General features: G+C 42.0%; 1 protein-coding gene across 5 annotated transcripts in view; it reads left to right on the forward strand.

Annotated features, from left to right (window-relative positions):
- The window catches only part of SPICE1 (spindle and centriole associated protein 1), a 158,411-nt gene that overhangs the window by 113,007 nt on the left and 32,222 nt on the right, over window positions 1-13,182 (forward strand). For 4 of the 5 annotated variants that reach the window (XM_056109275.1, XM_056109274.1, XM_056109276.1 and 1 more), the window contains exons 2-7: window positions 533-631; window positions 1,370-1,417; window positions 2,490-2,633; window positions 6,947-7,049; window positions 7,852-7,931; window positions 11,516-11,625. In XM_056109275.1, the coding sequence (XP_055965250.1) occupies window positions 533-631; window positions 1,370-1,417; window positions 2,490-2,633; window positions 6,947-7,049; window positions 7,852-7,931; window positions 11,516-11,625 (584 nt within the window). The remainder of the gene's footprint in view (window positions 1-532; window positions 632-1,369; window positions 1,418-2,489; window positions 2,634-6,946; window positions 7,050-7,851; window positions 7,932-11,515; window positions 11,626-13,182) is intronic. The other variant, XM_056109278.1, reaches the window with a different exon arrangement.

Below are 13,182 nucleotides of genomic sequence, written 5' to 3' on the forward strand. Positions count from 1 at the left end.
GGACAACCCGGGTCCTCTGCCCCCATGCGGCCTGGAGATTCAGTCCTGGAATCCGCATACCTGGGACTTGCTTGTGGAAGCTCTTGGTCACCAGGATTTCATCTGGAGTAGGCGGGGAGATTCTATCTGGACTAGACTGCTCCATCTGGGGTGCCCCAGTGAAATTGGCCTGGTATGGGATGGAGAGATCTTTGGTGCTGTGGTGTGTTCTGGGACATGCTGCTGTGTCTCTGGGCCAGGGCTGTTGGTGTGCTAAGGTGGTTCCTGGAGGCACGTTGTAGGAGTGACAGCCAGTCTGCTGGGTGGGCGGAGACTGGGGAGGGACAGCCCGGGTCATCTGCTGCCATGCTGCCTGGAGATTCAGTCCTGGAACCTGAATACCTGGGCCTTGCTTGTGGAAGCTCTTGGTCACTGGGATTCCATCTGGAATAGGCCTAAAATTTATTTTCATAGATGCCGTTTTTCCTCTCTGGTGACGCTTCATTATTAATCGTACCGTATTTTGAAAATTGGTTATGCTTATTATTCCTAGATGTCATTGGTCAGAGTGAACCGTTACAGTGCCCGGGGAGGAGGAAGGAAAACGCTGAAAGTAAAGAAGAAGAAAACGCCAGTGAAACAAGAGTGGGATGTAAGTTGCATTGGGCTGAGCAGCAGTGGAATGTGAGTCTGGAGAAAAAGATGGCGATACGGTCCTAGTCACTGAGAATGGTGTCTGAGTAGGGTGACAGACATAACATGGTAGAATCAGGTTCTGGGTGCATGATAAACTAGGTACTGGTGGGAAGAGTGGAATCCTTTGGAGGAGGTTTTAGAATATACATATTGTAGGTCTGACCTATACTTTCTTTGAAGAACTGGAATATTATTTTGTGCATGCTCAAGCAAATCGATGAACAATGGGAGGACAGTGCTACAGTTTCTTTTTCTTTGTGTGTGTGTGTGTGTATGTGAATCACAGTGAGATATGCAGTTACAAAGTTGTTCTTTATTGGGTTTCAGTCATACAATGCTCCAACACCTGTCCTTTCACCAGTGTACATTTTCTACCACCAATATCCCCAGTTTCCCTCCTCCTCCTCCTCCTCCTTCTCCTCCTTTTCATCCTCCTCCTTCTCCTCCTCTTCCTCCTCCCGCTCCCCCCTTCTCCTCCTCTTCCTCCTCCTCCTTCTCTTCCTCTTCCTCCTCCCGCTCCCCCCTTCTCCTCCTCCTCCTCCTCCTCCTCCTATATATGGAAAGAAAAATCATTTATCCTAAAATTTGAAATCGATTTTTAATCATTGAGATGGACTATATTTTGGCTTTACAATTCAGTACGTACTAATATTTTTATTTTTAAGGAAAGTTTATTGTTTTTTTTTTTTAATAGAATACTGTGCATGATCTCACGGTGCATCGGGCCACTCCTGAGGATCTGGTAAGATTAGGATCAGAAGTTCAGTCATTTGTTTAATCTTTTATTTGATATTTGGCTTCTGACCTTCAGAACTGAAAGTTGAGGTACTTCCTTGAAGTAGTTATATTTCATTTGGCTTGTATCTAAGCATGTTACCCGGATGTTCTGCTTCTATCCAGGAAGAGCAGCATGTATCAGAATTTCTTTAGGTGAATTTGATTGACCATCCAAATCTTCCCAATAGTTTCTTGTACACTTCAGTTATCTTTTCCTGTCTGTAGACATCTCCCGCATTATTTGTTGTTTCCTTTGTATACAAACCTACTGAACTGGTCAATGTAGTAATTTATTCCTTGAATAGATTTCTATATTTTCACCCCAATTTGGCTGGAGCAATAGCACAGCGGGTAGGGCGTTTACCTTTCACGCGGCCGACCTGGCTTTGATTCCTCCATCCCTCTCGGAGAGCCAGGCAAGCTACTGAGAGTATCCCGCCCACATGGCAGAGCCTGGCAAGCTCCCGGTGGCTTATTCGATATGCCAAAAACAGTAACAAGTCTCACAATGGAGACGTAACTGGTGCCCATTTGAGCAAATTGATGAACAACGAGACAACAGTGCTACAGTGTTATAACCCCAATTCATACTGCTTTCGTTATTTAGCATAGTTTCATATCTTCAAGAATTAATTAAAAACATTAATGTGTAGGTTTTGGATTCACACTTGGCTGTGCTTGGTGGACCATGTCCTAAGGATTGGACTTCAATCTACTGCATTCAGAACATACTTACCAAAAGTATGAGGTCTGATGTCTCATTAAATAATGACTCAAAAATATGACTTAAGATTTTTCTTTTCATAATTTCAAACCTATGTGAAAGTGGAGAAAAAAGTATTTTTCATTTAATCTGGTTCTGAGTCTTTTTTAACGGCATTTAGAATATTTAAAACGTTAATATTTACAAACATAGGCATATGTAGGATCAGAAAAAATAGTTATAAAATTAGCTAGATGAAGTGGCCCTACCAACTGAACAGGCAAGTTTTTTTTGTTCCTGTAACATCCTTATATATATTTTTTCTTCTCTGTAGATACGTCGTCATGAAATACACAAATCAAAAAACAGAGCATTAGTCCACTGGGAACTCCAAGAAAAAGCTCTGAAGAAAAAGTGGAAGAAGCAGAAACCAGATATTTCCTCTCTTGAGAAAAGGAGATTGTCTATCATGAAGGAGGTATTGCTAAGCTTATTCACTGTAGAATTACAGTAAGAGAAACAGAATTGCTTTCTCTTCCATCAAGAAAAAAAAATATATCTACTTTTTCCTTTTGTTTGGGATGCACACATGGCAGTGTTCAGGGATTGTTCCTGGCCTCTGAGCCCAGGAGTCCTCCTGTGGGCTCAGGGGATCAGATGGGGTGCTGAGATCCAACACAGATTGGCTCGTGCAAAGCAAACGCCCGACATGCCATGCTATCGCTCTGGCCCCTACAGTATAGTTTTTATTGAAACTTGTTTAGAAAGGCATGGGGAGCAAGAGAGGGAGAAGTGTGTGCTCAAGAGAAAACACAGACTTCTCTAGAGTGAAACAGAAGACAGACAAGCGAGCAAGATATGTGTTCAAGGGAGAACATGGGCTTGAAGAGCAAAGCCCCTGCCAGCAAATCTGAATCACGTTGGAGAGACATGAAGAAATAGGACAAACAAGAATAAAAAGAGATAAAATAGGAATACCGTTACTTACCTGATGGTATTGTATGATTTCAGTGACATAAAACTAATGGTGTAATTAGTTTCATCTGTATTCAAGGTGCTAGATCCATTTTTCTCAGTTTGCCAGTTGTACTGTAAGAGGACTTTGCAGAAAAAGAAAAGCTTGTCCAACAAGATAGTTATAAGCCACTTGACTTACTCTTTTACTAGACTGATAGGGTGTTTGGAAAATGTATCATCCTCTGTCTTTTTTATGGGGCTGGAGTGATAGCACAGGCGATAGGGCATTTGCCTTTCATATGGCCGACTCGGCTTCAATTTCTCCATCCCTCTCCAAGAGCCCGGCAAGCTGCTGAGGTTATCCCGTCCGCACGGCAGCAAGCACCCCATGGCCTGTTCGATACGCCAAAAACAATAACAAGTCTCACAATGGAGATGTTACTGGTGCCCACTCCAGCAAATCGACGGATAACAGGAGGACAGTCCTACAGTGCTACAGGACATAAATTCATAAATTTTATGAATTTATGAATTCATAAAATGCATACAGTCTTTTTATCAATTTATTAGGCATAATGAAATGTAAGCCTTAATCTTATATCTTGGGCTGGAACAACAGCACAGCAGGTAAGGCGTTTGCCTTGCACGTGGCCGACATGACCAACCCAGGTTTGATTCCTCCACCCCTCTCGGAGAGCCTGGCAAGCTAACGAGAGTATCTCGCCCGCATGGCAGAGCCTGGCAAGCTACCTGTGTTGTATTCAGTATGCCAAAAACAGTAACGACAAGTCTCACAAGTCTCACAGTAACGTTGTGAGACGTTACTGGTGCCCGCTCGAGCAAATCAATGAACAATGGGAGGACAGTGCTATCAGTGCTAATCTTAAAGCTTATCAGGAAGAATTAGATCCTTTACATTTTTTAATTTTTTTATTTTTTGCTTTTTGGGTCATAGCCGGTGATGCACAGGGGTTACGCCTGGCTCATGCACTCAGGAATTACTCCTGGCAGTGCTCGGGGGACCATATGGGATGCTGGGAATCGAACCCAAGTCAGCTGCATGCAAGGGAAACGCCCTTCCTGCTGTGCTATCACTCTAGCCCCAGGATCTTTTACATTTTTTTATATGAATTTGTAAAAAAGAAAATAAGCTGAAGGAGAATAGTTTCTGTTTGTTGCTTTCTTCTTGTGGTGGGGTGGGAGTGGGTGCGCGTCACACCCTGCAGTGTGCAGGGCTCACTCCTGCTCTGCCCAGGGATCCCTTCTGGAGGGGCTCAGGTGGCCCTCCTGGTCAGGATCAAGCCTGGGCTGGCCGTCTGCAAGGCAAGCACGTTGATCCCTGGACTGTCTCTCCGGGCTGGTTGTTGCTTTTTATTTTTTCTTTCTGTAGTTGTTGGGCCACACTCGGTGACACTTTGGGGCTAAGGGCCACTCCTGGTGGTATGTTCTAGGAGTCATGCGGTAATGGGGATCAAACACAGGGTGTAGCACATGCAAGGCCGGAACTATATCCCAGGCCCTGTGATACACAATTTTTTTAAAAAAAATTTTTAAATTTTTTTCTCTCTGTTTGTGGGTAGTACTCAACAGTACTCAGGGCTTACTCCTGGCTCAGTGCTCAGAGATCGCTCCTGATGGTGCTCAGGGGACTGTTATGTGGTGCCATGGACAGAACTGGAGTTGGCTGTGTTGAAAGCAAGCAACCCCCTGTACAGTTTCTTCTGCCTCAGTTTTGAATATATATATATATTTTGCTTTTTTTGGGGTCACACCCGGCAATGCACAGGGGTTACTCCTGGCTCATGCACTCAGGAATTACTCCTGGCGGTGCTCGGGGGACCATATGGGATGCTGGGAATCGAACCCGGGTCAGCCATGTACAAGGCAAACGCCCGACCCGCTGTGCTATCGCTCCAGCCCCCTCAGTTTTGAATATTAAACTCTTTGTTTTTGTTTGTTTCTCGCCCCCCCCTCCATACTGCCCCCCTCCCCGTCACTCTTGGCATTGCTTCGGACTTACTTTTGACTCTGTGCTTGGGAAACCATATGCTCTGCTGGGATCTGAGTCAAACCTGGGTCAGACACGGGCAAGGCAGTCTCCTTAGCCTCTGTACTCACTCAGGTCTAAATAATAAATTCTTAAAACTTCCATTGGCGAAGCCAGAGCAGTAGTGCAGTGGGTACTATTTCCTTGTGTGCCGCCAATCTCGGCTAGATCCCATGGCACTCCGTATGAGCCCCTGAGCCTGCCAGGAGTGATCCCCGAACACCACCGGGTGGGACCCTAACAAACAACAAAACAAAAATTTCCACTAGGAAATACTTTATGTAAGTTTTCTTCTAGTGTAATTGCTATGTGATAATGCTTTATCACGTGCAAGAAGTTGGGATCGAAACCTGATTCAGGGCATCTTAGAATTTAAACTGTAATATTATTTTTAAGTGTTTCTGCAGTGGTATCAGGTTTTCACTTTGTTTGCATACTCTGGTTCACATGCCTGTGATGGTGGGTAGATTGCTGTGTATTTCCTTACACATTAGGAAACTAAGTTGGATTTCTGGGACCAGAGACATATGACAGCGGGCAGGGCTTTTTGCCTTGCAAATCACCAACTTGGGTTCAGTTCTTGACACCCTAAATGGTCTCCTGAGCCCTGCCAGGAGTGACCCCTGAGCCTTGTGCACAATTGGCTGTGGCCTAATCTCCGCCCCCACGCCCCCCAGAGAAAGAACTAAAAGATGTTGGATTTCTTCCAGTTTTCTGCCGCCAATTTGCGATCTCTGCCGGAACCTTCCATAACTTTGTCTGTGTGGTAGAAACAAATTGAGGACTTGATTCTCATCAGCTGAGCTACCAGTGTAACGTTCTAGAAGAGGAAAAAGACTGTGACTCTTGTTATTTTTCTCAGTATCCAAAAGCAGTGATCAAAGTTATACTATACTTATGTTTTCTCGGTAAAATTCTGGTAAGAACTTCTGTTACCAGACGTCATCATGATTTGAGTCCATGTTGAAACTGGGCAGTTTCCATTTTTGAGATCTCTTTCGCCTAAGGGGTGCCACCTGCTGGTGGTGGGTAGACTTGACGGGGGTTTTTCCCTTCTGGTCTGCGTGCTCTTGGCTGTAATTATGAAAGTTCCTAAGTAAGAAGTGTGTGATCAGAATCACTGCTGCATTGATATTTTTTGTAGTCTGTCTCTCCAAGACAAATGCACGACTCATTTTTAAATGTAGAAATATCATTGTTTCATTTAATGGTCCCAGACTCTTGTCTTACATAATGCTATTTGCGGGTCATAACTTTTTAGTAGATCAGCCCAACACTTTAGTAGTTGAAACACCTCTGAATTTTGGGACTCAGCAGTTCACATCTTTAATCGCTTAGGTGATTAAACTGTTCTCAAACTGGATCACATCTTGTTAATGGATTGTGAAAATAAACAACCTTTATTAGATCAGAGGGGTTTGAAAACTTTTATTATATTTATACTTATTTAATTTTATTATTTTTTTTTGTATTTTAAAAGAGTAAGAGTAAGGATAATTGAAAGTTTTATTTTATTTAAGTTATGTTTGTTTGAGTAGTGGGTCACAATTAGTAATGTATTTCTTCAAATTGCAATAAAGCATGTGAAGTTCACAGTTACTGTAATAGCCCCATCTTCTGGTATTTAAGGATATTGCTACTGAAACAGGTTTGAGGAGATAGTGACCTATATTAGATTTATGCTTAAAAAGTATAGACTTTTCTTTCATAATTCAATAAGAACATAATGTGTGTATATGTATATTTATATATTTTTTATGAATAACATTTATTATTAACACATCTAGATCCTTTCTGAGCAGTACCAGATGCAGGATGCATTGAAAAAATCTGATCATATGATAACTGTAGCAAAAGATCTGTTTGCTGACTTTCCTCGTAAGCGAACTGGTAAAGTATTCAATTAAGTAGTTTCTTTTTTTCATTTCTGGCTAATTGGAAGAATTCCTAATCTTTTTTCAGGTGTCTATATTATTTGTATTATAAGTGATCTCAGGTGGAGAGAATCTAAATTATGCATGCATATTTGTCACAATTTATTTGTTTTTCAATAAAAACATTTCCTTTTCAATAGGAAAGCATTTCTAAGAAAGCAATTATAACTACTCAGTGAGTGAAAAAAGTATTTTTATCATATAATAAAATATTCTATGATGCAATATTTAAGATTTTATAAATTATGATTCATTTTTTTATAATTTAATTCTCACATAATTAAAGTAATATGATTGAGTAAGGCTTAACTTGAAACCTAAAACAGCTTTTTTCTTTCTTAAATGAAATTTTGTCTTTTGACAGATACACAGCATTATTTGCTTTAATCTGTATATAAACCATTGTTTCTCTTAATTTCTAAAAACAAACCATTAATTTTTAATTTTGGTTGAATTCTGATGTGATCACTTATTAGTTTGACCCCCAGGCTACTTCTTTTACATCTCTGGGTTTCAATTTACTGATCTATAATAGGACAATGAAAATCACCTCTTAGAGTTTTTGAAAGCAAAGTTATTTAATATAAGTAAAATGTTGTGGAGTGGTGTCAGTCATATAGTAAGCACTGTGTATGTGTGTTACAGTTACTCTTTCTTTATTTTCAACATGATGATACAAACCTGTGACAGTGTTTTGTGCTTTATAAAATCAGTTTACTTATATGAAATAAACTGATTATGACTTAATTTGCCTACAGCAGGGTTTCCAAATATAACAATGGCTCCTGATCAGGACTCTGTCACTCAGTTTAGATGCAGTGACGCGGTGGAAACTCAGGTAACGTGTTCTGCTTACAGCTTGTAGAGAAATCAAGTTTACTTGGATTCAGGCATTGTGGAAAATATTAAATGTCAATAAATACCGAGTTGTGTTTGCTAGGATTACTCTTACTCAAACATATTGTATTTTGTGATTATATTAAGATAGAATTGGATGATAATAGGTAAAGGTAAAGGTAAAGGTCCTCCCGTTGATCGTCGATTTGCTCGAGCGGGCCCAGTAACGTCTCCATTGGAGACTTTGTTGTTACTGTGTCTGGCATATCGAATACGTCACGGGGAGCTTGCCAGGCTCTGCCGTGCGGGCGAGATACTCTCCGTAGCTTGCTGGGCTCTCCGAGAGGGGCGGAGGAATCGAACTCGGGTCGGCCATGTTGGCCGCGTGTAAGGTGAACGCCCTACCCGCTGTGCTATCGCTCCATAGTTGTATTTATTTAATTAGGAGGTAGATATATTTATTATCCCTGTTTAGCAGATGAAAAAACTTAGAGCCTGAAAGACTAGGTGACTTGTCCAAAATCCCAGAGCTGGTTAGCGTCAGGACACTGGAATGCAACCTGTTCTCTCTCTGTAGGACAGTGCCCCCCTCTGCCAGTGTGGAGCCAGCAGAGAATCTTCCTGAGGCCCGTTAGGAAACAGGGGATTCTTTATTCATAATTGAGTACTTTAATGGCTAGAGTTTGAGTTGACATTTTTCAAGTATTTGAAAGGACTCAGAATATTTTCTTTTGTTTTTCTGTTTAATGGGAATAAAATATACTTGCAACACTGAGGTGAGAATCTGCTGAGATAGGTTATGTATGATACCAAATATTGATTCTTCGTTAAATTGTAATCCCTTCTAATGTAGTAAGGTGTTTTAAAAGTAGCTATTCAAGAAACTTAACAGTTTACTGACTGTGGGGGTATGGCGCTGCCAGCAGGTCAATCTGTACCTGCGAGGTCAGTGTATCAGCAGCCTGATGGCGCCTTCCAGACACTCCAAAATTGCTTCTGTGCCTTTGGCCAGACCCCAAAAACTTGGGGCAAAGTTCACTGAGAAAGTAAAGGGCAAAAAGTTAGGTATGTGGGAGACATACCCACAAATCAACTCTGGCTCAGCTATATAATTGGAGGGAAGGCCTTTCTGGTTGCTGATTAAACTGCTTAATGGCCATGATCCCAGAGACTCAGAGACAAATCTTGGAACCCAGCGGCTTTTGGTAGAGATGTATCCGGTCTCTGCAATGGGTTACTGGCGTCAGACCACCCCAGGGGGGAAAGGGTGTTGTCCCTCTGCCTGCTCCCCCTTGGTGGCTCAGTGGCCGCCATCTTCCAGAGGCCATTGGACAGTCAGGTTTGGGCCCGCAGTGACGAGACACGCGGGGCCTCACAGGATGGGGTGGAACCGGCCCTTTCCTCCCCATCCCAATGAGACCCTGAGTCGCCACCCATGAATGGCTGCTCTCTGGCTCCTGACCAAGCTGCTTAACAGCCATGATCCAAGAGACTCAGGAATAAATCTCGGAACCCAGCAGGTTTTGACAGAAATCCCTCTAGATTTAATTGTTAAAATTTCGAATTCCAAAATCGCATGGCCGCTACTATGGCTGCATGGCATCATATGTTATTCATAACCGGCAATAGAAAACAAATTGTTTAATGTTGCCTTTTCGGCAGATCTGAGTGTTGGGGTAAATTACATCCCCAATAATAATGGTGGATCTGGTGTCAAAATATTGAATGTAATCAAAGTAGAGAGAGAGTAGTGTGTAAATCATCTGCCCCACAGGTAGGGGGAGGGTGTGGGATGGAGAGTATACTGGGGTTTTTGGTGGTGGAAAATGGGCACTGGTGAAGGTACAGGTGTTTCATTGTATGACCGAGACTTAAACCCAAAAGCTTTGTAACTGCTCTCACGGTAATTCAATAAATAAAATTATAAAAAAGGAAAAAAAAGTAAAGTTGAGTTCATACCCAATTCAATCAGCCTAATCAATGGCTAAATAAATAGCAATACTCTTACATTAAAAAAAAAAGTTTACTGACTAATTGCATCAAACAGTTTTGTAGTAGCAGTAGAACATGACTCAGCTATAACCTAGCCTAATTGGAGCTCTTGAAACTTTTAAAGGAAATTTCTTGTTATTAATTTCCGCTATTAAAAAAGAATAATTAATGAAAGGGAAATACTATTAAGAAATCATGAGATCCAGAATTATAAAAGTCATATTAAGAGGCCTGAGAGATAGTATAGTGAAGAAGGTACCTGATTTGTTTGCAGCTGATCCAGGTTCAGTTCCTGGCATCCCATATGGTCCCCTGATCACTTCTGGGATTCCTCAGTGCAGGGCCAGGAGAACCCTGAGCATTAGCGTTTGCCCTCTATCCCCCCAAGAAATTAGGGTTTGCCTTCTGTCCGCCCCAAGAAAGGCACGTTAAATACGTTTGTTTTCTAATTACAAAGGCAATTAAGCATTATGTTACATATATGTGAGGGGCTGGAGCGATAGCACAGTGGGTAGGGTGTTTGCCTTGCACGCGGCTGACCCAGGTTCAATTCCTCCGTCCCTCTCAGAGAGCCCGGCAAGCTACCGAGAGTATTCCGCCTGCACGGCAGAGCCTGACAAGCTCCCTGTGGTGTATTTGATATGCCAAAAACAGTAACAACATGTCTCATAATGGAGATGTTACTGGTGCCTGCTTGAGCAAATCGATAAACATTGGGAGGACAGTGCTATCCAGATATCAAGGCATAGACATTGACATCCAACTGCCTAAAAGATAGTACTAGTAGAACAGCTTACATTTACAGTCTCAACAGATCCAAAACTCATCATCTATACTCCTATCATTCTTCAAGAAATCTTGCTCTTGTCATATTATCTAAATCCACACAGAGTATAATCATCTCCTCAGATGCTTAATCCGGCAAACTGAGATTATTCTTTTTATCTATCAGACCCTGCCAGCCACCCAGATTGTCAATTCAATCCTATTTTAATCTGTCAAACCTGTCCCTCTCCCCTCCACCTCCTTCCCTATTGCACTGTTTGAGTCAAGCTCTCACTAAGATTCCCACTTGTCTTTTTACCAGATCCTTACACCAGTCTTGTCCCCAGTCCACTGTCCACACTATAGTCAACTTCATTGTAATTCAGCTCTTAAAATCTTCGAACGACTCTGCCCAATCTCTGACTCTGTTGGCCTTCGTGTCCTGACATCTCCCTGTCCACAGGAACTTCAGCTCTTGTTATGCTCCCACTCTTATGAAAGATATAATGACTATCTGAAAGACAACTTTTAAATAAATTCTAAAATATAAATGCTTTGGATTAGGGACAATGTTACATAGTTTGGGTTATTTCACATATGTTGTTTATATATGAAATATATAAATTTTTTTTATCACTATCGCTCCAGTTCTGATATATGGGAAAAGAAGGAAATTTAGAAATGGATAGTTTGACTTGTAACTGTAGCTTTGGAATGAAATAATCTTTCAGAAAGTAATGTATCGAAGGGGTTCTCAAATATGACAAAGGAACCACAAATACCTGTATAATCAACTTGTGTATTATTTTCATTTTTGTGTTGAGAAAGGCTCTAAATGAAGTAGAGAATGATGAAGAGGAAGGAACTGTTCCATCAGAAGAAAGTGAGAATGAATTGGACAACTCTCTTGTTTCTCAGTCTAACATGACTAGAGACAGGTATGTGCACATGGCATAAGTATCTACAGTATTTCCTATTTCACAAGGTCATTTCTTACCCCCTGCAGCTTTATTGAGATGTAATTGACATGTAAGGCATAAACAAGTTGATAGGTCTCGCAAAATGATTATCATCAGAACATTAGCTAAATGTCCTCTGCCCCCGCGCCTGGCTGTTCCTCGCCGAGGCCCCTTGGAGGGGAGCGGGTTGAGCTTTCCTCCCTGCCCCGACCAGGGCTCCGGCAGCCGAAGACCTCCAGGACCAGCCACCACCATGCTGGGACCACTCTCCGCACACATGAAGGTACTGGCAGAGGGACAAAGCCACGCGGGTTCCGGGGCCGAGACCTCCAAGCCTACTCGAATTGGAGTCGAGCATCTTCCACCCAGATCCTCCAAATTCCAGTAGGCGGGGGTCACACCCACCACCTGGCCCCCTGGCGCCGTGTAATCCCATCAGCGGCCAAGACTCAGAGACTATAAAATCCAGATCCCGGAACATCTTATCAGGACTTTTTTTTAATGACATCTTATTGTCTCATTACTACTTTGGACAAACTTGCAGGCTCTCGAATGTAGCCTGCCCACAGGGCAGAGTCTGGCAAACTCCCCGTGGCGTACCAAATATGCCAAATACCAGTAACAATGATGGGTCTCATTCTCCTAAAGAGCCTTGAATATAATCTCAGGGCTAGGATGAAAGAGACGTTACTGGGGCCTGCTCGAGGCAATCGATGAATAACAGGATGATGAAAATGAAAATGAATTAGCTAAATACTTCCAGAAAATCATGTAATCACTGTTTTTTGTGTGAAATGTGAACATTTAAAATGTACTCACTTAGCAACTATTAAGTATATAATTCAAGATTATTAGTTATCACCATGGTGTACGTTAGATCCTCAAAAATCTATGTATGTTATAATGGGAAGTCTGTTTCTTTTTACATAGTCCTATTTCTTCCTCCCCTCTAACTCAGGAATCTCCAAATGTATTTGTCCTAACACCACTCCTGTTTGAGAAAAAGATTGCTCAGTGCTCCTGAGTAATTTTTAAGAGAAAATGTTTTATTTATTTATTTATTTATTTATTTTTGCTTTTTGGGTCTCACCCAGCGATGCACAGGGGTTATTCTTGCCTCATGCACTTAGGAATTACTCCTGGCAGTGATTGGGGGACCATATGGGATCCTGGGAATTGGACCCGGGTCGGCTGTGTGCAAGGCAAACACCCTACCTGCTGTGCCTCCAGACCCAGAAAATTTTTCTTTAAGTGAACAGACAGAAAGGAGCCCCACAGTTGCACCTGAGGTTGTTAACACTGTCCCTATCATTTCAGTTCCCTGAATCACCCCCCTGGAAAACCGCTTCTAAACCCTTGTAATCACCTTTCTACCTATCTACTTGTACATTCAGCTCTATACCTACAGCTCTGACCTTGAAATCATTCTTTCCTTGTTTTAGAAACCCGTGTTTGCAGTTGAGTAATTTTATCAGCCTGTTTAACTGTGGAAATCTGGGGGTCTTTAACCTTTCATTTCTTCTCTCTCTCCTTTCA

The sequence above is a fragment of the Sorex fumeus genome, unplaced genomic scaffold (assembly GCF_029834395.1).
Source record: "Sorex fumeus unplaced genomic scaffold, SorFum_2.1 ptg000265l, whole genome shotgun sequence".
NCBI lineage: Eukaryota > Metazoa > Chordata > Mammalia > Eulipotyphla > Soricidae > Sorex > Sorex fumeus.